Below are 24,317 nucleotides of genomic sequence, written 5' to 3' on the forward strand. Positions count from 1 at the left end.
TAGGTGTGATTGACTCAGACCTCTCTACGCATCTGAGTTAAGCACCGGGAAATTAGGCTAAGTAAAACCTCTAGGATATCTATGCATTAGGCGGGATTCTATAAGTGGTGCCTAGTGGTTGATTGACAACCGTGTCAAGTTGCGCCTACAATTTTATCATTCCAGGCCGCCAAAATGAATACATGGCTTGGAAGATTAATACTTGAGGCTACTTCCTATCTTGACTTTAGAAAATCACTACAAACACGCCTGTTTGATATTTTTCCTCTTAGTCATGTTATTATCAAATCTATTATGATTCTTAACAGCTTTTACTTGCTAATTGAGCTATTGTCTTAACTTTTATTGATTTTTACCTGATTTGTCCTTTTTACTGATTGTTTTTATCTTGTATCAGATATTAATTGTTTATCTTGTATTTTAGATACTAGCTGTATGTTACCCTTTGTTGTGAACTGCTTTGAACTTTTGGTATAGTGGTATACAAGAAATAAATAATTATTATTATTACAATGTCAGTGCTGCTAGATGCCATGTAGAGAATACGGTCCATAGTGAATACAAAAACAAAATAAACAGATGGATAACCTATTAATGTATTTATTTACTTGCTATTTTATTGGTTGGTATGCATATTTTAGCTCCCATATGGTTTCTTGCGAGTCTTCTTTATTTGTAGACTCGTTATCACTGACTGGAGGTCTTTGGTCTTTTATACCTCACTTTCCAGCTGTGTTAGAGGTTTATAGCACATGCTAGCGCAGTAAATGCTACGACACTCTTAGGATTCCTATGAGCGTCGGAGCACGTACCTCCCCAGCCCGTGCTAAAAACCTCTAGCACAGCTTAAAAAAAAAAAAAAAGAGGGGGGGGTATTGTTTGACTTTTGGTTTAACATGAATGATTATCATTTGCAATTACTGCTGGTTCCCCAAGAATAACAATAATGAGCTTCTTAATAATGCAAAATATTTTAAAAGTATTTATATACTTTCATTAGGTGCCTAATTTGTACACCACCTTCTTATGGCCTCATGTACAGCGATATATTAAGTTCAATAAACCATAAACTATATTAATACTGGATATGTACCCAGGTAACATAAGCCAAGAGAATTAGATGTATCTCAGCTGTCCCTAAGAGGTCTTTTTACAAAGGCCCATATTCTATAAACGGCATCAGTTTTTTTAGGCTGAAGTAGGCGCCCCACCAGCATCTAAGCTAAGTGAAAAATGCCACTTAAATAATATTTTAAACTGATTTTCAAGGTGCCTTTCAGCGCCTAGAAAACTGATGTTGGAATCACACCTCTGTAGGTGCTTTATGGCGCTAATACCACTGTAGGTGTGGCTCCTGTGGAAGAGGCATCAGGCACCATAAGGAAATGTAGGCCTTGAAAAGCCTGGCCTACATTTAAGATGTCTGCCTTTGCTGGAGGTGTGATTCTCTCAATGGCACCATTGCATAGTTGACCTGTGATTGTCAGTCGCTTTTAAGGCAGCCACTGACAACAGTGCGGTTTAAAAAATCCAGGCCTAAAAATCATTAAGCTCTAATGTGTAGTTAGAATGCAAGAAAAGGCTTACCGCAAAACATGTTAAAGCATTTTTCGGTATTTTGCCTGTTTTCACACACTAACTGCGCATTACTTATTTTTTTTTTTTTTAGCGGGGATGTGTCATGAGCAGAGAGTGGATGTTCCCAGGTTATACGGCTAACACGTTTTGGTTAGTTATGACATTCAGATAACAAAGACAATGCAGGAACACTTAGCACCTCCTAAATAATTTTTGGCAGGTCTCATGTGCTAATGACAATATTACCTCAGGACCTACAAATAAAATAAAGCCCAATTATGTGGTATGTTAAATCTAGGCTTAGCATAGGGGAAAATCCTGTATTCAAAGTATCTTTTAAAAAGTTGCGGTAGCGATTCTTCTGCGGGAAATGCACAGAAGCCCATAGAAACATTAGATATGCCCCTGAGATCCAAACATTAAAAATCCTCTCCCTGGCCCCACCCAACGTTAGAAAACACATTTTACCTATATAAATTGCTTTCAAAATGGTCACTAATTTCCATGAATTTTAACTCTCATTTACATGCTTGTTCTTTACCTGGACTGAACAAGTTGCTGCTATGACACCGTCAACAGGAGTCTCTGAGAATGGGTCAAATGTCCTATCCGGGCGTCGCATGAAGTCTGGTTTGAGAAGGTACCTTGTTTAAAGACAAACGATGGCCTTGTTTATAAATGGAACCCTAAACAGATTTGTCATGCTCTTTGCAAGACATGCATCATTGACATTCCCTAATGCAACACATTTACTTTAGTTAGATTGTGAGCCTTCGGGACAGTAAGGGAATTTTTCAAGTACCTTTCTTATTTCTAATCTTAATGTATATTTTCTGTAAACCGCTTAGAACCTAACGGATGTAGCGGTATATAAGAAATAAATTACATTACATTACATTTATGTAACCAGTTTTTTTTCTGCCAATGGGTAACAGATCTGTTTTCAGATGGGTCTGCGGTGCATTCCTGCGGTGATCAAAGCTGAGCTTTAGAGTGTTCTCTTTTGAATGAGGGATCAAAAATTGAACTGAAGTAGTCCAGCCATTCACCTGCTAGATAAATACTGGCAACTAGATTAGCTCTTATTTCATATGTACAATTTCGTACAGTTGGTCCTCTGCAGGCCACTTCTGATTAGAGCATTTATCATACTCACCATACAAGCCAAACCAAACATTTAAATATTTTTGCTGGTCTTTATAGGATCTTTTGCTTGAAGCAATGATAATGCCCTAAACCATTACCTATTCAAAATCACTAATGTTTTCCTTCTGCCTTCAAGGCATCTATAAAGACGCCTGAGCCAATCAGGGACTTCCTTAGGGAGGAGTCTAAGCAGTTGGGTTTTAGGATAGTAAAACCCAATGCAAAATAGCCGAGCAAATGTTAGTGAATCAATCGCTTGGTTATTTTGCATGGGGTTTTACTCATTTGCATGGGTTGGGTCGGATCGGATTGCAAAATACACAGTGGGCCGTTTAGTGAATCGGGTGGGTAGCAGCGATTGTTGCTAAATCTGTGAAAACTTTAGTGAATCGGGGCCAAAGTATAGACAGTGAACAAAACAGGCAGACCACAGGCAGCCAAGGGTCTAATTCAACCCCCCAAATAAATACTCTTCATTCTTCCAGCAACTGACTAATCAGGGCAAAGGTCTGCCTTAGAAGCCATTAAATTAGCACATGAGATTATGGTTCCCATATGGCTCCAGACAAAGGAGTACGGATTGAGACATCCGAGTTTTACGTCCATTGAAAGTAATGGAAGGAGGACTGATTGAGGCATCTGGGTTTTACTTCTTGCTTTCAATGGAAGTAAAACCTGGATGACTCAATCCGTCCTCCTTTTTCTGGAGCCATATGGTAACCCTACATGAGACTGCTCTTCCTTAATGTTGGGCCCTAGGCACATGCATGCCTAGCTCGATTATAGTTTAATCCTGCCTTGAAATATACAAACATGGTAGTAAACACTGACAAAACAAATCGGAAAATGATTCAACTCTTTATTTAAAAGTCAGCTGCTAGTAACCCCTGCACCACTATATAACAGCAATTAAATCCTGCTCTGGCCACATTTAGATGCCCATAGTTATGCCAGGTCAATGAGAGGTGTAACTCTACACACCTAAATGTAAGGTGGACCAATATAGGGTCACATTAATATTCCAGAACAGCATCTAGCACCTAGATACCACTATAGAATAAGTGTTCTCTGTACTGCATTGAGGCGACAAAAATGAGGCACCCACTTATAGAATTACCACTATAATTTGCAATTCTTTCTCCTGGAGAACCTCAAAAGCCTATATATATATCCTGGATTTTGAAAACAGTAGGCCCGATATTCAGTGTTATTTAAATGGCCAGGAACAGACGTCTAAATAGCACATAGTTGGCTGTCCATTGATATGCAATGGGGATAGGCATCTATCTCACGCTGAATATCACGGTCTCCAGAATGGCCACTGAGACTTAGCTGGCTAGCTGCTGAATATTGGCATAGCCGACTACTACTAATCATTTCTATAGTGCTACTAGACATATGCAGCGCTATACATCAAAACACAAAAAAGAGAGTCCCTGCTCATAAGAGCTTATAATCTAGTCAAGACAAACTGGATTCTGGGCAGGAAGGGTGAAGGGAAGGAGAAGCTGGGAATGGTGGCACAATTTGGGAGAGGTGGGGAGGAAGAGGGGGTGGCAGAGAAATGAATGAGCAGAGGATAGTGATTACAGTGGGTAAAAATATGGTAATGGGGAGTAGAAGATGGAAATTTGATAGGTATCTGGAAAAGTAAAGAGAAAGGACAAAGAGGGTAAAATATGAGTGGACCTAGGTAGAAAAGAAAAATAAGGGGAAAAGAAGGACAAATCTAAATGGAAAGGTTAATATGTCAGAGGCAGTTGTAGTGAGGTAATGGAAGAAGACAAGAAAGAGAAGAGGCCAATGGACAGCAATCATTTTAAGAAAAATTTGCAAAAGACAGGAAAGCAAAAAGAGAGAAACTGGAACCAACTTGATGGAAAAATAAATCTCCAAACAACAAGGCTAAAAACAAAAGCATTTTATTTTGAATTTATTGAGTGAAGTATGCTAGCTTTGGGAAATGTCTATAGCAGATAAATTTGTATTGTGTTAAATAGAAAAGGAAGTACATTTCGACATTCATTTCTCCAGTGTTGAAATACTTGCTGAGTTTAACATTTTGGGGTTGCAAGTTCAATTTTTGTCTACTTATTTTTTGTTTCTAATTTGTGACCCCCTTCTGTATTTGGTGAGGATCTGGCAGCATAATAGTAAGGCAAGGTTTGAGGACCTTGGAGAAAAGGGGTTGTGGGGGGAGGGGGCTATGTCTTGGCTGACCAAAATAGACAAGAAATTCAATGCCGGTGGCTGGATATGGCGCTGGCATTGAATTTCTGGTATCACTGGTGATCTCCTGTGGTCTGAATATGAGCTTGTATCTTTAAAGGTACAGAAGAGCAGAAATCTTATTGAATATAAGCAGCCAGAGATGTTGGATTACTACAATATTGATAGACAAAATAGAGATCTATAAACATAATCATCAAACAGAATTGCTTTTCATATGATAAAGAATTTGAAAAGTACATTTATTACACAAGCGAGTAAGAGGTTTACCCAACAATACTACTCATTTAAATTCTGCTCCTGCACCCTATTTTGTCCTACAACCTATAATTAAAAGTGACATGGTTTTATTAAAGTCACATTATAGTGTTCTGATACGTGATGACAACTGTTTAAATCACTCTACTCACCCACATGATCCATTATACTCAAATTTTCCCTGATTCAACTGCATCGCTAAATCTGTCAAGAGACAAAAACAATTTTATCTCTTGTTTGCCCACATACAACAGACCTTGAACATTCTCTTTTTTTATTACAGCAGTGGGAACATGGTTTCCAAAATGCAGTGAAGCAGGTGTTCCACAGTCTCTACAGTGGATTCGGAACACACACATCCTCCCAATTGCTTCAACCAGCATTTTGTACTAAGTTAAATAAGAGATTAATTTTGAGGCATATGAAAAACAGTTACTGTTTTAATTCTAGCATTTTTCTTAAAAATTATAAGACATAAAAATGAATTTCATGCGCTGTACTATATTTGGGGGGGGGGGGGGGTGTCACAGATATGAGTATCTGACCAGCACTGGGGTCTGGTGGCAGGCCAGTGCACTGCAATACAGAAAACATAGGTTCTATTTCTGAGTATAACTGCAGGCCAGTTCCATGGATGCTGCAGAGACAGTGCTCACATCCCTTGGAAGGAGGAAGTCCCAGTCATCACATAATGAAAATGCCTAGCCAGCAAACTCAGGGTACATGAGCATCAAGCTTTAGAAGAAGCAGCTGTTCATGGTCCCTGTCACTTCAATGGCTGACCTAATGGGTGAGAGGTTAAATATTGGAAGAAAAGCCCATGGTTTAAAAAAGGTAATTTCAAGACTTACTGGTACATGGAATCTACATGTGAAAATAACAGCACTTACACACAGATTGCATACATGTGTAAATGGTGATTTCAGAAAGCCACTATTTACATATGACACACAGATTTCAAGGGGCAGAGGTTGGGCAGTCAAAAAATTATACATGCCTTTCTTATTTTATAATGTGTATCCATATAGCATAGTTACTCACTTGTAGCAGGTGTTCTCCGAGGATAGCAGGCAGATATTCTCACAAATGGACGACATCATCCACAAAGCTCAGCATGGACATGTACCAAAGTGTACGGTCACTTTAAAACTTTAGCACTGTCTATACTGTGCATGCGTGTGTGCCTTCCTACCCGACATTAGCTTGCAGGATCTTCAATTCTGTCCAAAAGCTAAGAAGCCAGCTAGGGGAGGTGGGTGGGTTGTGAGACTATCTGCCTGCTGTCCTTGGAGAACACCTGCTACAGGTATATAACTATGCTTTCTCCAAGGACAAGCAGGCATTATATTCTCACACATGGGACTTCCAAGCTGCCAGACTCGTGCATCTAGGAAGAGGGTTAAATATAAATTTTACGAGGCTGGTGAAAACCCTGAGGATGGAGGGAAGATGACTTTTAGAGAGAAAATAAATTTTTGAGGACTGCCTGACTAAACTGACTGTCTCATCTAGAATATTGATCTAAGCAGTAATGAGAAGTAAATGTAATGACTGAGGACCAAGTGGTCGCTTTGCAGATATCTTGAATGGAAGTGGAGCATAAACATGCAATAGAAGTTGTCATGGCTCTTACTCTATGAGCAGTTACAAAGCCTTATAACATAAGCCCAGCCTGAGAATATGCAAAGGATATGCAGTCTATGAGCCAACATGAGATCAACCTTTTGGTAACTGGAACTCCTAATCTGTAAGGGTCAAAGGAGATAAACAGTTGAGTTATACTGCTATGTGATTTGGTTCAATCCAAGAAGTAGGCAAGAGCTCTATTACAATCCAGAATAGAGCTGACTCTCCAGAATGCGCATGTAGTTTTAGAAAGAAAATGGGTAAAACAATGAACTGGTTGAGATAAAATTCAGAGACTGCTTTCGGCAAAAACTTTGGATGAGTAAGTAGGACAACTTTGTGGTGATAAAATCTGATATAGGGTGGATTCAATACCAGTGCTTGTAATTCACTGACTTGATGTGCAAAAGTAAGCACAATTAGGAAAGTCACTTTCCAGGTGAGGTGTTTTAGTGAAGCAGACAAGAGGGGTTCAAAAAAATGGCTTTGTGAGTATAGAAAGAACAACATTCAAATCCCACTCCACAGGCAGTAGTCTGAGTGGAGGTTTGGTGTGGTAAAGACCCTTCATGAATCAGGAGACCAATGGATGTATCAAAATGGTCTACTAATCTAGTTTAGTCTTCGGTTTATATACCGGATCATCTTGTAACAGAGCTCAACTCGGTTCACAAATAATTAAAGACCAGAATACATAAAAATGAGAACATGAGTATGAAAAGCATTGATTGCACCGAGATGGACATGTACAGAAGTTTGAAGTCCAGAATTGGAAAGATGAAGGAGGCAGTCCAGCAGAGATGGTAGAGGACATGCGACTGGATCCAAGGAATAGAGATCACAACAAATAATAAATCGTGTCCATTTAAATTGGTAACAATATCTTGTAGATGGTTTTCTGGATGCTTCATAATGCTTCAGTCATAATGTTTATGACTGAAGGTGACAGGGGAGAGGTATCTACTTCTGGGAAGATAGATACTAGACTGTGAGTGCCAATGAACATAGACTGGGATGAAGGAGGAAACCTTTGTTCTGGGTTAGTAGGGTTGGAAATAACTGGAGCAGTATGGGATCCCGATCGCTGAGCTGTAGGAAGAGAGGAAACCAGACTTGTCATGGCCAATGTGGTGCTATGAAAATCATTGCGGCTTGCTCTTGGCGATGTTTGAGAGGAGTTTTCCCAATTAGTGGTATTGGAGGAAGCATCCTTGCCAGTCACGAAGAAAGGCATAGGATTTAAGATGGTTGGGATTGAACAGTCTGGAGCAGTAAAGGGGCAGCTTGTGGTTGGTGGGAGACACAAAGAGATCTATGTCGGGAGTACCCCATAATGTGAAGATGTGATGCAAAGTCACTGTGTGGAGGAACCACTCCTGAGGTTGGAGAATTCTACTTAATTTTTCTTTTAGGCAGTTTTCTTTTCCTGCTAGATATACTGCTTTGAGGAAGGTGTTGTGAATGACTACCCAAGTCCAAATTTGGATGGCTTCTTGGCAAAGGGGATGAACCTGTGCCACCTTCCTTGCTTATATAATACATGGCTACTTGATTGTCAGTGCGCATGGGAACTACATGGCTCTGTAAATGATCCTGAAAAGTGAAGAGAGCATTGCTGTAACTCCAGCAGATTGATTTGTAGTGTTTTCTTGTGAGAAGACCAGATTCCTTGAGTGCTGAGACCATCTAGGTGAGCTCCCCAACCAAGAAGTGAAGCTGTAATATATCAGGCTGGACTGATGCTGCGTCAAGGGAAAAATGTTCTAGACTGAAGCAAGGATGCTTATTCCTGCTATGGTAAGACCTTATTCTGATTCTGCAGGGAAGGTGTCAGTACCAATATAGTCAAAGATACAAACAGCTCAGGTTGATGTTGAGCCATCAGAGACTTGGAAGGAGAAGTACGCCTAGTTGGGGAAACATCTGGAGTGAAGGAGAATGCTCAGACTGTTGATGCTTCTGAGTCATTGAAGACAATGAGAAAGTGGAAGTTCATCTGGAAGATGAGTGTCGATGCTTCTTAGACTTTTTATGGAGGTCCTCCAAGGTCCGATGCCCAGAAGAGCCAGAGCCTCCTCTGGACAGAGCCGGAGGCTGATTGAAAGCCAATGTCGATGTTAGTAGCACCTGGGCTGGATTAGTAAACATAGTGGAATTGGATGTAACAAATTTAGTGAGCGTCTGAAACAAATTTGGTGAGCTTTTTGAGCCCTCTTTTGCATTCCAGCACAGAGATTACAAGAAATGTCCCAATGCTCAGGGCCTAGACACTACACCAGTTGTGAGGGGTCTGAACCTGAGACAGTCCTGTTACATCGAGAGCACTTCTTAAATCCACTGGGCATCGGGGACATCGATGGGAAGACCACTCATGCTAAATCAAAGGGTTCAATTGTAGAACCACTCCCAAAAAAGAGTTGACATTCCCGGCTTCAAAAGAGGTGGGAAGCTGCCTGAAGGCCCCCCCAAAAAATCACAAAAATGAAGAAAAATTGAATTAAATATATAATAAAATTTTAAAAAAATGAGGAAAAAATGGTATGGAAATGCACCAGAAGTGAAAAAAATTTACTGCACAAAGGAGTGTTTGAAAAACACAGAGTCTTCATTCCACAGAAAATGAAGAACTGAAGGTCCCACAAGCTGACATCAGGTGGGAAGGCATGCAATTTGGACAGTGCTAAAGTTTTAAAGTGATAGTATACTTTGGTGCCAGGCTCCATGGACGAAGTGAGAAAACATTTCCCTGTCTGCTTCTGCTCCTGCTCAGAGGCACATATAAGCTTTAGTAAAGTGTTTGCATTGGCCAGAGTTTGATATGAGTGATTGAGGGAGGGAGATAGAAATTTGTCTTTCAATGCTTTCTTTTTCAAGTTAAAGCACTTGTATCTATATGGTCATGGCAGTTATTTTGATTGTGGAGCCAGCAGGGGCAGGAGTAACTCAGGATTGCTCCTGCCCCAGAGAGGCCACTAGATCACTAGGACTTCAAAGGTAGGCCCAGGGTGGGCCTATGGGTGAGGGGAAGGCAAAGCTGGTGGGATGAGGGTAGCCTGTGGGGATGGGTTTTCTGTCGGGGGGAGGCTGGCCTGGGTAGATAGGATTTCTGTAGGTAGGGTAGGGGTGGGGGTGACGGTTTTGGCTTCAGATTCAGTCAAAACTGAGTGGTGAATTTTGGCCACAACCTCAGTTTCAGTCACCCTCTAATGGACAATCTGCAATACTCAGCCATTTTCCAGACAGCTATATGGATTAAAATTAGGACAGAAAATATATTGTATAGCTGATGATTGCTGATTATGTATATTCAGTGCTATCGTTTCTGAAGATGGAAGTTCTGAATATATATATGGATAATTCAAATACCGTGGCGGTCATTTAAAACGTACCTTGACCACAGTGTTTGAATATTGACCAGAGAGTGTTCTATAATGCGGCTTTTACACGTATATGTAGAAGTGGCAGAAATAGTTATGTGGAAGTTCCTGTGTGATGCAGCTTTTTTCTGAACATATGCTTTTATTGAATGGTTGTTCATATTGCACTTACATTTAGGGAAATAGAAAACTATTTCCTTTCATTTCTATGCATACAGTATTTTACAAAAGGCTTACCAAAGTCTAATGTAAAATAATGAGGGAATGGTGAATGTTTTGACCTGGATGTCACAATTTCTACCTAGATATCCTAAACAAAATGGGACTTAAAGACTTGTTGTAACTGAAATGGAAGCTCAAGTGGCACAAAGAAACTACAGGTTCAAAAAATAATACTGTAGATGGAATGAACATTTTATATACAGCAGTATTCAGGAGAAATATAAGCACTGTACTCTTTTTCCCTTTAAATTCTAAGCATGGTGAATAAGACATGTTTTCAGGAGGATGATGACAGTGATGGACTGCAGAGCCTACGGCAAAAGAAGAATATAATACCATCCATACAATTTTTGTTCATTGCTTCATGCTTCCACACACATCACCCACATTATTTAGCCATAAGCTAGCACTAGACACACACATTGGAAGCAAAAAAAAAGGCAAACACAAATTGATGACATCTGCTGAAGAGTTACTGCTCGAGCTTTCCTTTGGTGTTTAAGCTGACTGGACATCATCTTCTACCTGGGGTCTGGTAATTCAGGGAGACCATCTGGCAGCCAGCATTCCAGAAAATTTGAGGCATGTAATTACTGGAATCCACTCGGCCTCCCTTGGGATATATCCGACTCATTTGCCGTTTATTATAACTGTGCAGCTCATTAAGGAAATCTATATATAAACAGCTACAACAACCTACAGGATGCTTTTGCTGGGCTCACATTTTCATCTTGTTTCTCTTGCTCTTGAAGCTATTGCTTGTTACTGTCACTGGAACCTACAGCTCCCAAGATTGTTGTCCAGGAAGTCCACTTACAAGTTAACAAGAGTCTCATGATTCAAGTGAATTATTCATAATATAAGGATACTTAACAAACTCAATTGCATGTGTCTTCAAATATCCCAATCCCACTGACTCGTTAAAGGAAGACATGTTGTAATGTATGTTGCGCTCTAGAAAATTAAAAATAAACAAACCTGAATTAAAAAACATTTCAGTGATGTAAGATACTAGCCAGAGATTCATGCAAAGTAAACATAACAAAACCAAAAAACCCTACACTAAATATGGTTTGTGTCAGATTCTGTATAGGTTGCCCAAAGTTGACCTAAACTAATTAGTTAATGAAGCAATATCAATTACTGGTGTTAACAAGCTCTTATTTGGCAGTTAAGCAAAAATATTTACCTATAGCAGGTATTCTCCAAGGACAGCAGGCTAATTATTCTCACATATGGGCGACATCCATGGAGCCAGGTGCAGAATGCTGCCTAGTGTAATATTTCTTTAAGAACTCAAGGCAACGCTCATACTGCACATGTATGGGTGCCTACATACCCAACTCACGAGCATGGGACCAGCAACATAGTAACATAGCTTAAGAAGGAATACAACTCCCAGGGGAGGTAGTAAGGTATGCGAGTATAATTGGCCTGCTGTTTTTGAAGAATGCCTGTTACAGGTAAGTATCTTTGCTTTCTCAGAGTACAAGCAGGCTATATAAGTCTCACATGTGGGAATCCCTAGCTACTAGGCTCACTAAAAACAACAACTGTATGACAATAGAGCCTTGAAATGACAAGTTGAAAAGCTCAATCACCCTGAAAAGGAAACACACCATTGTGAAGGTATAGACTGGAACATAATTAAAACAGGTCTAGAAAGGGGAAGTTGCATTCTAGACTCCAAACAAATCCCACAGGACTGTCTAACAAAATCAGATGTCATGTTGGGTATTCAGCTTAAGGCAGTAATGGGTTGTGAATTGGTGGACTGAAGACCAAATTGCCACCTTGCAAATTTCTTCAATTGTGGGCTACCGATGCAGTCATAGCTCAGACACTGTGAGCCTTGACATGACTCTCAAGAGTCAGCCTAGCCTGGTAATAAGTAAAAGAAATGCAGTCTTTCAGCCAATTGGAAAGAGTGCATTTACTGATGGCACCCTCTATGCTGCTGAGATCAAAAAGAAACAAAACATTGAGTTGACTGTCTGTAGGGCCTAGTTCGCTTCAGGTAAAAGACTAATGCTTGCTTGTAGTCTAAAGTGTGCAGTGTGTTTTTGCCAAGAGGGGCATGAGGTTTGGAAAAGAATGTTGGTAGGATGACTGACTGGCTCATATGGAACTCTGACACCACCTTAGGGTGAAGGCAGAGAACTACTCAGGGAGATCTTGTTTTTGGTGGCAGTTACTTGAGCTCACAGGGTCAGTGATGGCACCCTCTATGCTGCTGAGATCAAAAAGAAACAAAACATTGAGTTGACTGTCTGTAGGGCCTAGTTCGCTTCAGGTAAAAGACTAATGCTTGCTTGTAGTCTAAAGTGTGCAGTGTGTTTTTGCCAAGAGGGGCATGAGGTTTGGAAAAGAATGTTGGTAGGATGACTGACTGGCTCATATGGAACTCTGACACCACCTTAGGGTGAAGGCAGAGAACTACTCAGGAAGATCTTGTTTTTGGTGGCAGTTACTTGAGCTCACAGGGTCAGTGAGTTTCAGGCCCTAGTAGCAGATCCACCTACTGCTACTAGGGCCTGAAACTCACTGACCCTGTGAGCTCAAGTAACTGCCACCAAAAACAAGATCTTCCAGGTCAAGTACTGCAGTGGATAGGAATCTAGTGGCTCAAAAGGAGCTTTCATCAGCTGGGATAGGAAGTTGTTGAGGTCACATAACACAGAGGTTTGACAGGGGTTTTGTCAAAAGCAAATCTTTTATGAAGTGAACAACTAAAGGCTGTCCGGAGATAGGCTTACCTTCCACACAAGAATAAGCACTAATTGCATTGAGATGAACTTTTAGAGTTAGTCATGAGACCAGACTCAGAGATGTTCAGAAAGTATTCAAGCAGGTTCTATGTAGTGCAAAAGAGAGGGTCTAGGGCCTTGACCTCACACCAGATGGCAAACCTCCTCCATTTAAAAGAATAACATCTCTTAGCAGAATCTTTCCTGGAAGCTCTCAATATCCAGCTTGTGAGGGCCAAAAGCTGGAGGTTGGGATGCAGACACCTCATCCTGTGTGAAGAGGGTCAGAAAATAGTCCAATCTCCATGGTTCTTTGGAGGATAATGACATTTGCTAAGCTCCCTGAGGCCTGAGACCATTGGAAAGCTATGAGTCCACTGGGCAGTTCGCATATGCAGACGTGCCATGGGAGTGACATGCACAGTAAAAGCCATGTGGCCTAACATCTGCTGAGCCGTGACCTGCTGGCATCCACCAATCTCTGCTGGACAGCTGGGTCCAAGTCAAAAGCCATGCAGCCATGAGAGTCTGTGCATTGCTATAACTTGAGCAGAGATCCCAGATGTTATATCAAAAGTGCCCCTTGGCCAGAAATTTACAACAGGCCTGCTTTTTGGTCAGTTGGGAAAAAAAGACAGCCTTTTCCAGTGGAAGAGTATTCACCAAGTCATTCAAACTATGCACCAAGGACTATTTATTGATTCTGACTTCTATCCTGTTGTCCCCAAAGACCCCAGAACGGGTTACAGGTTTAACATACATAGTATATAGTTAACAGGTTACAACTTACATTACATGTTTCCGATACAAGTTTTTTCTAACTAGACACATATTTAGGCCCTGATTCTCCAAAGTGCATCCCGATTTTAGGCAGCTGTAGGCGTCCTACAGCTGTCTAATCAGCCAATCGGGATGCACGTTTTTTTAAAAAAAATGCTCCCCAGGCAGGCCTGAAGGCGCCTCCGGAAACCTAGGGAGACCCGCAAGATGCCTAAGCTCGTCTAAGGGCCTTAGGCGGGCCTTAGGCTGAACCTAGGTGGCCCTACGCGTCTCCCTAGTAGAGGAGAAGCTTAAAATGTAGGCCAGCAAAATGCTGGTCTACATTGTAAGTAGATGCGGCCGCTTTACTTATCGCGGCAAGGGATCTCTCTGCCGCTATAAGTATAGCGGGCCGCGGCCTGTCCGATCGCTGGCAGGAGGGTGCCCAATCCCTCCTGCCCGAAGACACACCCTCCCGACACTACCGACCGCCCCCCCCCCCGACCGCCCCCCCCGACATTACCGATCTCCCTCCCCCCGACAATATCGATCGCTGGCAGGAGGGTGCCCAATCCCTCCTGCCCGAAGACGCACCCCCCCCGGCGCTAACAACCCCCAAACCTCCACTCCACCAAACCTGTTCTTACGGCGAGATGGGTCTTGCACGTCCAGCCGGCAGGCCTGCCTCGTCGAAATGAGGCAGGCCCGGCCCATCCCGCCGAAGCCTAAGGCCTGATTGGCCCAGGCTCTAAAACCTGGACCAATCAGGCCTTAGGCATAGCGGGTCCACCCATCCCCACTAAGTCTAAGGTCTGATTGGCCAATCAGGCCTTAGATTAAGTGGGGATGGGCGGACCCGCTATGCCTAAGGCCTGATTGGTCCAGGCTTCTAGAGCCTGGGCCAATCAGGCCTTAGGCTTCGGCGGGATGGGCCGGGCCTGCCTCATTTCGATGAGGCAGGCCTGCCGGCTGGACGTGCAAGACCCATCTCGCCGTAAGAACAGGTTTGGTGGAGTGGAGGTTTCGGGGTTGATAGCGCCGGGGGGGGTGTGCGTCTTCAGGCAGGAGGGTTTGGGCACCCTCCTGCCAGCGATCAAAGGGGGCCACGGCCCGCTATACTTATAGCGGCAGAGAGATCCCTTGCCACGATAAGTGTAGCGGGCCGTGTCTAATCTAACCCGATTCTCTAACCCGCGTCTGTAACATGGACGCCGGTTACAGAATCGGGGTTTAGTTTAGGCCGATTCTGAATAGGACGCTTCTCCCGGGCGTCCTATACAGAATCAGGGCCTAGGTGTCTTGCGGGCCTCGCCTTCAATATAGGCGGCCTGCCTGGGGAGCATTTTTTTTAAAAAACGTGCATCCCGATTGGCTGATTAGACAGCTGTAGGACGCCTACAGCTGCCTAAAATCGGGACAGCACTTTTCAGAATCAGGGCCTTAGTGTCTAATACTAATATACAGTTTACTGGTTATAATTTACCCTGGTTATTCTACAGTACAAGTTTTATCCTAATTGACAAAAAGATAGTTTATAGGTTGAATTTGCCATAGTTATAATACCAGCTTTTACCTTATAAGCTTTCCTTAGGTCATACATAACGGGTTCTGGTACCAATGTACATTTCTTTGTAGTCCATCAGTCAAGGGCAGGGGTTACGTGAAGAGGTATGTTTTTATTGCTTTCCTAAAGTTGAGGAGTCCTTCAAGGGATCTGATCTGCAGGGGCAGTCTATTCCAGTGGCTCGATATATAGTGGGAGTAGGAACATCGTTTGGTGGTTTGCAGTTGCAGAGCACGACCAGTGGGCGTTTTGAGGCGTATTTCAACCTGGGAGCGGAGGGACCGGTTCAGTACATACAGAGAAAGCTTAGCCATCACATAGCCAAGTGCCATGTTGTGCAAGGATCTGTATGCTAGAATCAGGCCCTTGAAGACAACATTTAGCTACGAGTAGCCAGTGAGCAGATGCCAGAGCTTGAGAGACAGGGTCACAGGCATGGAGGTTTTTTAGAAGCCTGATTGCCACATTTTGAACACACTGAAGTCGATGTACATCCTTTGCTGTGAGACCATTGAATAGCGCATTGCAGTAGTCCAAGCGGGATAGCACTAAGGCATAGAGTAGTTGGACTATGAAAAGTAGTTCCTTATTTTATGGAGTTGTCGTAGGTAGTAATATGAGGAAGATACCACATTTGGGAGATATGGTTGGAAAGAGACAGGTTGCCATCTAGAGTATTCCTAGGCTGCGCACTTTGTCTATCGCAGTTATAGTAGTTGAGTCCCAGCATAGTGAGAGATGGTCACGGTCACATCGTTCTTTGCGAATCCAAAGGAGTTTCGTCTTGGAGGCATTTAGTTGTAGTTTATTTAAGTACATCCAGTTTTTGATTTCCGAGAGACAATTAAGGAGTTTTGCAATCTGGGCGTCACAGGATTTTCCTAGCGGTAGGTACAGTTGGATGTCATTCACGAAGGAGTGAATCTGTATTTGATATTTGCAGGCTATGTCTAAGACAGGTCTAACATAGAGATTGGATAGTAGGGGGGATAGTAGACTTGTATAGAGTTTGTATGACTGAATACAGGATATGAACATTGAAGCCTGAAACATCTTACACCCAAACAAATCCATTGTCTGGGCTTCTGTACTAGAAGGAGCCATGGCAAAGCCCTTGGAACTTATGGCCTATATGAGTGCAGATTCAACAACCAGAGAAGGGACTTCCAATTCTTCACCTGAACATCATATAAGATCTTGTGAAGATGGACAGTCACAGCATCTTTAGGAACAGAATCATAATCCAGAACCTCAAACATCTCAGCTCTAGGCTTGTCCTCCATTTCCAATCTAAAAGGGAGGGATGCTGCCATCTTCCAAACAAAAGCAGGGAGGGAGATACTCTCAGGTGGAGAGACTTACATCTCTCTTCATATGCAGAAGAATATGATGGAATTCCATAGGACTCCTCCTTTGAGAACTACCTGGGATTATCATCAGACTCTCATGAACGCTTTAAATTAGAGTCGGCAAAATACTCCGCATGGGAGGGCCGAGTCCATGCTTGTCTCGAACATGAGAAACCAAGTCCTTGACTGGAATAACACTGAGAGGCAGTTTCCTCTCTCGACTCAGGCAACGTTTTCTCCACACATGTCAAAGGGGTGTCTAAATGGGCAAGTGTTAACATTGATGCCCCCTGTAGCACCGGTGTTGGTGACCGTGCCACAAGTTGTGGGCCCTGCGAGGCAGGCAAAGATAGAAGCATGGGTGGTTCAAGCACCTCCAGTGCAAATTAGATTCTGCAGTTGGAGAAGTCCCACCAAGTGCCCTTATCCATTCATCGAAAGCTAACATTGGTAAATGCTAGGGCACAGGTTCAGAGAGATCCTGCAGAGTTGCTGGAGTCAAAGTGGAAGCTGAGTCCTGGCTACTGGGAGACCAGTATGAAGACACATCTTCAACAGAGGGGGAGCACTCCTATCAGTAACAATGCTTCTTGGATACCAAAGACTTCGATGCCCCATAGTTCCTGGCAACATGCATCAGGGAGACTAATGCTTGTGTTTCTTGGCCTTCACCCGACACCAAGCATCGAGGTCCCTCGGTGCCAACATGGATGATGTTGAATTCTGTAAGTTACATGTATAAATGGAGATGCACATGCATACAGTTCTAGAATTGCCCTTTATTGTATTTTTTTAAGGGTATATTGTTGAAAAGAGGAGACAAGAGTTCAATAAACACGCTATATTTCACTGGACATTTATGCAGAGATGAAATATTTTTTTATTATTTTATCTATTGATATCCATAATAAAAAAAAACTAAAATGTTGAAAAAATCACTTTAAGTCGGCACTTGGACATCCTAATCGTTGAGACAACCAAGTGCCCTCTTCCTAGTGAGATATTTTTCCCACTGTGCGTCCAGAGTTCCAGGTGGCATGCTGGGAGGCATGTTTTGGGTGGGCTTAAAATTGGATGACTTGCGGTGATAATCAAACCTTTTCTAGGACATCCTTGATGGAACTCAGACATTTTGGGGGAAATTCTGTATAGGACATATATTTCTACAGCCGCCTAAGAAGTGGCTGAGAATCGCACATTGGCATCCTATACAGAATTGAGTCTGCCCTAAGGAAAAGATGCCTAACCCCTGTCTAACCACCCCAATTCTCTAATCAGCATCCATGTCACAGGCGCCAGTTAGAGAATCATGTTGCAGCAACCCCTCCCCCCCCCCCCACAACACTGTCCGCGGCAGTAGGGATGCTAAATTCCTCTTGCCCACCTCCAAACCACAACCCGACACTTTCCGCCACTCCTTGAAGTTCCTCGGCAGGAGGATGCCCACTCCCTCCTACCAGAACCCCAAAAACATCCCCCCAACCACAAGAGGCACCGAACCCATGACTCACCAATCTGCAATACCCTGGGGTAGAGGATTCGGGTCTGGGGGGCATAGATTGAGGGGGGTCATGGGTTGGGAGGCCTGCTGGCAGAAGGGAATGGGCATTCCTCCTGCCTATCGCAGTTGAGGGGGTTATTTCATTTTATTTATTTTATTATTTGTATACCACTTATATCCTAAGTGGTTTACATTCAGGTACTTTATCATATTTCCCTATCTGTCCTGGTGGGCTCAAACTCTATCCAGTATACCTGGGGCAATGAGGGGATTAAGTAACTTGCCCAGAGTCACAAGGAGCAGTGAGAGATTTAAACCCACAACCTCAGGGTGCTGAGGATGTAGCTCTAACCACAGCACTACATACTCCCCCTTGGGGAGTTCTAGCAGGAGGAATTGGGCATCCCTCCTGCTGGGGACAGTGTCAGGTAGGGGTTTGGGGTAGAGAGTTGCGCGGGGACAGAAATCCCACCCGTCTCCACCCATCCCCGCCAAAGTCCCACCCGTCCCCACCCATCCCCGTGAGGACTCCCACCCGTCCCCACCCATCCCCGCGAGGAATCCCTCCGTCCCCACCCGTCCCCGTGAGGAATCCCCTCCGTCCCCGCCCGTCCCCGCGAGGAATCCCCTACGTCCCCGCCTGTCCCTATAAACTACAGAAATAGTTATTTCATTTAATTGTGCTACTGAATTAAAGGCTCTGGTAGAAACCCATTTAAAAATAAGCAAAAAGACTTTATTAATTTGGAAATATTAATTGGGAAGAATACATACTTTGTAAACGGGTTTCTACCAGAGCCTCTAATGTTTATAAATTTTTATCAACACAACTAATATACTACTTTATCCTTAAGCAAAAAAAAAAAAAAAAAAAAGAATTTTTTTCCTACCTTTATTGCCTGGTTTCTGCTTTCTTCATGTTCTCATTCAATTCCTTCCATCCACTGCCTCTCTTCTCTCTGTGTCTTCCATTTGCTCTGTTACTGTGCCTCTCCCTTTCTCCCCCCTCCCAAATTGGTCTGGCACCCATCTTTTTCCCTCCACTCCCCCCATAGTCTGGCACCTCTGTCTTCTTCCCTGCCAGCGTCTTCTTCCCATTCCCTCTTCCCCATTTCCTTTCAGTGTCCTTCTCCCCCACCATCTTCCCCATGTCCTGTCAGGCAGCATCCTTCTCCCCCCCCTGCCTTCCCCATGTCCTTTCAGCGTTCTTCTCCCCCCTCTGTCTTCCCCGTGTCCTTTCAGCGGCCTTCTCCCCCCTCTGTCTTCCCCGTGTCCTTTCAGCGGCCTTCTCCCCCCTCTGTCTTCCCCATGTCCTTTCAGCGGCCTTCTCCACCCCTGTTTTCCCCATGTCCTTTCAGTGGCATTCTCCACCCCTTTGTCTTCCCCAGTGCTTTCAGGGTCCTTCCCCCCTCCTCCCGTTTACCCCATGTCCTTTCAGCGTTCTTTTCCACCCCTTTGTCTTCCCCAGTGCTTTCAGCGGCCTTCTCCCCCCTTAAGCGTCTTTTCTTCTCCACTCCACCTTTCCTCCCTCCCTGCCTCCACCTTTGTGGCGCTTTTGCACCCGACCGACAACAGAACAGGCCCGGTCGGACAAATCTCCCTGTCCTGTAGCCGCAAATCTAAATTACCTTCTTACAGCAGCTGGAGTAGTGAAGCTGCTGTAAGAGGTAATTTAGATTCGCGGCTACAGGGCAGGGATTTGTCGGCCGGGCCTGTTGTCGGTCAATCGGGGGACCTGACCGGCTGTGCACATTCTTCGGGGCGGACTGCCCCCTCCCCCCTCTTTCGTACGCCATTGCCTTCTCCCTACCTGCCCTGCCGCACACAGCCGACCGGAAGTCTTCCTGATGTCAGCGCTGACGTCGGAGGAAGGGAGGGCTATTCTTAAGCCCTCCCTCCGACATCAGCGCTGACATCGGGAAGATTTCCGTTCGGCTGTGTGCTGCGACAGGGCAGGTAAGGAGAAGGAGACTACCCTCGCGGCTCGAGTGCACTGCGATCCAACCCCGCAGGAACCCCGCGACCCTCGGAGGCATCCCCACGGGATCCCCGCGACCCTAGGGGGCGTCCCCATGGGATCCCCGCGACCCTAGGGGGCGTCCCCACGGGATCCCCGTGACCCAAAGGGGGAACCCGTGGGATCCCCGCGGGTCCCGCAGGATTCCCGTCATCCCCGTTCCCGTGCAGCTCTCTAGTTTGGGGGTGAAAGGTAGAGGGATTGGGAATCCCTTCTGCTGGCTGACTTGCGATGGGGTTTGGGGATTCCTTGCCTCGGCCACTCAGCTGATCGCATTAGCGATCAGCTCAGCAAACTTCAAAATGTAAGCCAGCATTTTAATGGCCTACATTTCAGACATCTGTCACAGCTCTAGGGAGTTGCCTAGGGCCACTTAAACCCGCCCAAGGACAGTTCCGGACAAAACCATGCCCAGCCTTGGACAAGTTTAGGTGTTTCTACATGTCTCTCTAGACCCGAGAAAATGCCTGCAGTGTAGGCCGCTTATTTCGGGTAGGTTTTTTCCCTAAAAACATGCATTCTGATTGGCTGGTAAGACAGCGATAGAACACTTACCGCTGCCTAAAATTGGGATGCCATTTATAAAATTTGCCCCTTGGAGCTAGACTTGTTTTAGAAGCATCTAATGGCCACAAAGGAACCTAAATTGACCAGATGACCACTGAATACATTAAGGTATGGCTTCCTCCACTGTTCATTAGCCCTCTCCCCCCCTAAAAATCTGAATGAAAGAGTACATACCTGTCTCCATAACAGCAGCACTTGGTACGGGAAAACCTATGAGAGCATCACACAGGTGTCTTAAGCAACCTAGTAGATGGGCTAGTAAACCATAGAATTGAGGATCCAGGCCCATAAGCCACTCTAACAACTACATTTATTGTGGAAAGTGTGATCCCACTAAAACCCTACTCTTCTGCCATATAGGTGCCACCTATAGACATGAGGGCTATTGGGATGATAGACGGCTGGGTCTAGTAGGTTTTGGCAGTGTTTTGGAGGGCTCAGCACTCTTTATATGAGGTTTATGGCACTCTTTATATGAGGTTCACAGTAGTGCCCTCTAAGGTGTCCCAATGCTCTGTTGGCATGTCTGTGTGGCCAGTCCATCACAACAATGGCCACTCCAATGTCCAAATGGTATGGATTTGGACATTTTCAACTTGGATGTTTCTTTGGTCAAAAATGGGGTATGAAGTTAGGCATCCTAATGGTTTGACATCCTGTCGGCCTAGGCATCCAAGTGGATAATTAAAAAAAAAAGAAACCCAAATATTTTCGAAAATGGACATTTCTGTGCTTCTGACTCTGGACATTTAGTGGGAAACGTCCAAATTGGACTTAGACATCCTTTTCAAAAATGGCCCTCCATATATCTATATAAAACAGAAAATAACATGGTTTCCCTACCTAGGAAAAATTCCAGGGTATTTCTTACCTTCAGCTACATTGAAACCCTGGAACTTTACAGGCTGAGCATAGTTGATCATTGTTGATAAATAAGGATGAATATTGGTTGTAGCACCTACATATTTATATGAAGACATCCATGCCTGCTCATCTTCAACTGTTATCACGCCCTGCAACACATGTCAAAAGTACAGCATGCAACATGACTTCCTTCATCAGTGCAAAAACTACTTTACAGCAGCCCTAAGCAGCAAAGCAAAAGCTGAGAAAATGCAACAAAGGAAAAAAAAAAAAATGCATTGTCTGAAACAAGTTAATAAAATTTTCCTGGATGAATATATGCTTACAGTAAACCTAACTGCAGAAATCTCAACACACTTTTGGGAAGAAAAAAAAAAATCAAACTGGATCCTATTTGCAAAAGGGCTCTGATTGCAAAGGTGCTCTGCTACAAACACAGAAGAGCACTCTTTTGAAAACAGAGCCCATTGATGGTTTGACTTAAACTTAACCCCACCCCCCCTTTTACGAAGCTGAGTAAGGCTTTTTTATTGGTGGCCACGATGGTATTAGCTCTGTTGCTCAGATAGATGAAGTGTGGCCTAGTGGTCAAAATTTCTGCTTCAGCACCCTGAGGTTGTTAGATCAATGTCAGCCTGCTCCTTGTGAGTGTGTAAGTCACTTAATCCCTCCATTGCCCCAAGTACCATAGTTAGATTATAAGCCTGCTGAGAATTTCACAAGATAAGTGAATTGATTTATATTCATTTTTGATTAGCATTATCTCACTGGAAAATACAGATAAACTGGTTAAATTTTATATATACGCTATTGATCACACTGGTGTATCCTATGATGGTGTACAGCAGTGGTTCCCATCCCTGTCCTGGAGGACCACCAGGCCACTCGGGTTTTTAGGATAGCCCTAATGAATTTGCATGGAGTAGATTTACAAGCCTGTCACTTCATTATATGCAAATCTCTCTCATACATATTCATTAGGGCTAGTCTGAAAACCCGAGTGGCCTGATGGTCCTCCAGGACAGGGCTGGGAACCACTTTGGGCCGATTGGATGTCTGAGCTATGTAGAAGACACAGAGCTTTGGATGCAGTCATTGAGTTCCCACAGCTTTGGACCACACACTGAGGATACACTTAAAAATAATTATTCGATACTGATAAAATTTCTAATATAAAGTAGAGGTTTGTGTTCTAGGAATAGTGGGAGTATTCCCAATGAGTACATGCTTTTTTAGCAAAGTACTGAGGAGCTCTTTTCTGGGGTTTAGATTTTGTTCCTCGATTTGGGTTTTTGCAGAGAGGCAAGGACTATGGTCTTCGACAGAACCCAGTACACAAAAGTACCGTTAAGGTAATGATATTGCTGTTGAACTATGGCAGGGACTCTCTTCCCTCTGTTACTCCCTCTCTTCCAAAAAGCAGAAGCCAAGTCCAGGAATCAAATCTGAGTTTCCAGCAAGCTGATTCTCCAGAAAGCAAACTACACAGCTTGTAGGACCATGGAAGGGCAGTCGTTTATAAAAATAACAGTAGGGCTAGCATACAGTGTGTGCTTTCCACTTGTCTGAAACAGAAATATTTAGGTAGATGATTATATTCACTCACCTTTTTCACACTATTCACAGCTACCTCTTCTTTTTGACTGAGATCATCTGCAGAAAGTTCATTTCCAAATTTGAACTCTGGATGTGCTTCTTCATCTTGATCCGCTATGGGGTACACAGAAATGTCATAAAAGTCATAAATAGTTAACTCCTGCAAAATTATGTTAAGTGTGTAAAGACTTGGACAACACTTGAAGGGCAAATCTATAACAGGGCACCTGTAACTGGGCACCCTGTAAGGAGCCTATTCTATAAGGAGAATTAGATTCCTACTTTCTTTATAGGATACTGGCCTAGGTGGCCATATACACGTTAGGCATGAACTTTTATGCCATCCCTAGAGCTAGAATAACTATGGGCACCTATATGATGAAGACATGCCCTACTGTTCGGTATTCTATATGGTATGCTTGTAGATATGTGCCTCCCCTCTGACTTTGCAAGTACACATTTACAAATATTGCTTAGGAGGAACGACTGCAGATAACATGTGCATATGCACACAAATGCGACTATATACTAGTATTCTAAACATATACATCTGTAAATACTTCTGCTTATTTTGTAAAATTGTCTCCTAAGCCCAGTAGGTGCCTTGTGGCAGAACTTTCACGCAATGGTCAATTTTTTCAACCAAGCGATTCCTAGAAGTTACAAATCTGTAAACTACAAAACTCAAAAGGTAGACGTTCATATATGGGTCAATTTTCAAGAAGTCGCTCCTGGAGGTGCACAGAAATACATAGTCAATCTAATGGGACAGGGGTTCAGCTGAAAATTTGGCTCAATATAGCTGGTCGATATTTTGACCAATGAAACTGTGAAAACTCATAGCCTAATTTTGTTTAAAACCTTAAGAGCAGATTATCTTTCTGAATTAAACTTTACTATCAATCAGGTTGAAGGAT

The 24,317-nt window shown here is 43.4% G+C and overlaps 1 protein-coding gene across 5 annotated transcripts in view; it reads right to left on the reverse strand.

Annotated features, from left to right (window-relative positions):
- Positions 1-24,317, reverse strand: part of PLCB4 (phospholipase C beta 4) — a 714,891-nt gene that overhangs the window by 123,798 nt on the left and 566,776 nt on the right. For all 5 annotated transcript variants that reach the window (XM_033937395.1, XM_033937391.1, XM_033937393.1 and 2 more), the window contains 6 exons: positions 23,411-23,514; positions 21,812-21,953; positions 11,306-11,390; positions 10,962-11,086; positions 5,364-5,415; positions 2,120-2,222 (listed from right to left, as the gene is read on the reverse strand). In XM_033937395.1, the coding sequence (XP_033793286.1) occupies positions 2,120-2,222; positions 5,364-5,415; positions 10,962-11,086; positions 11,306-11,390; positions 21,812-21,953; positions 23,411-23,514 (611 nt within the window). The remainder of the gene's footprint in view (positions 1-2,119; positions 2,223-5,363; positions 5,416-10,961; positions 11,087-11,305; positions 11,391-21,811; positions 21,954-23,410; positions 23,515-24,317) is intronic.

This window comes from Geotrypetes seraphini, chromosome 3, assembly GCF_902459505.1.
Source record: "Geotrypetes seraphini chromosome 3, aGeoSer1.1, whole genome shotgun sequence".
NCBI classification, from domain to species: Eukaryota; Metazoa; Chordata; class Amphibia; order Gymnophiona; family Dermophiidae; genus Geotrypetes; species Geotrypetes seraphini.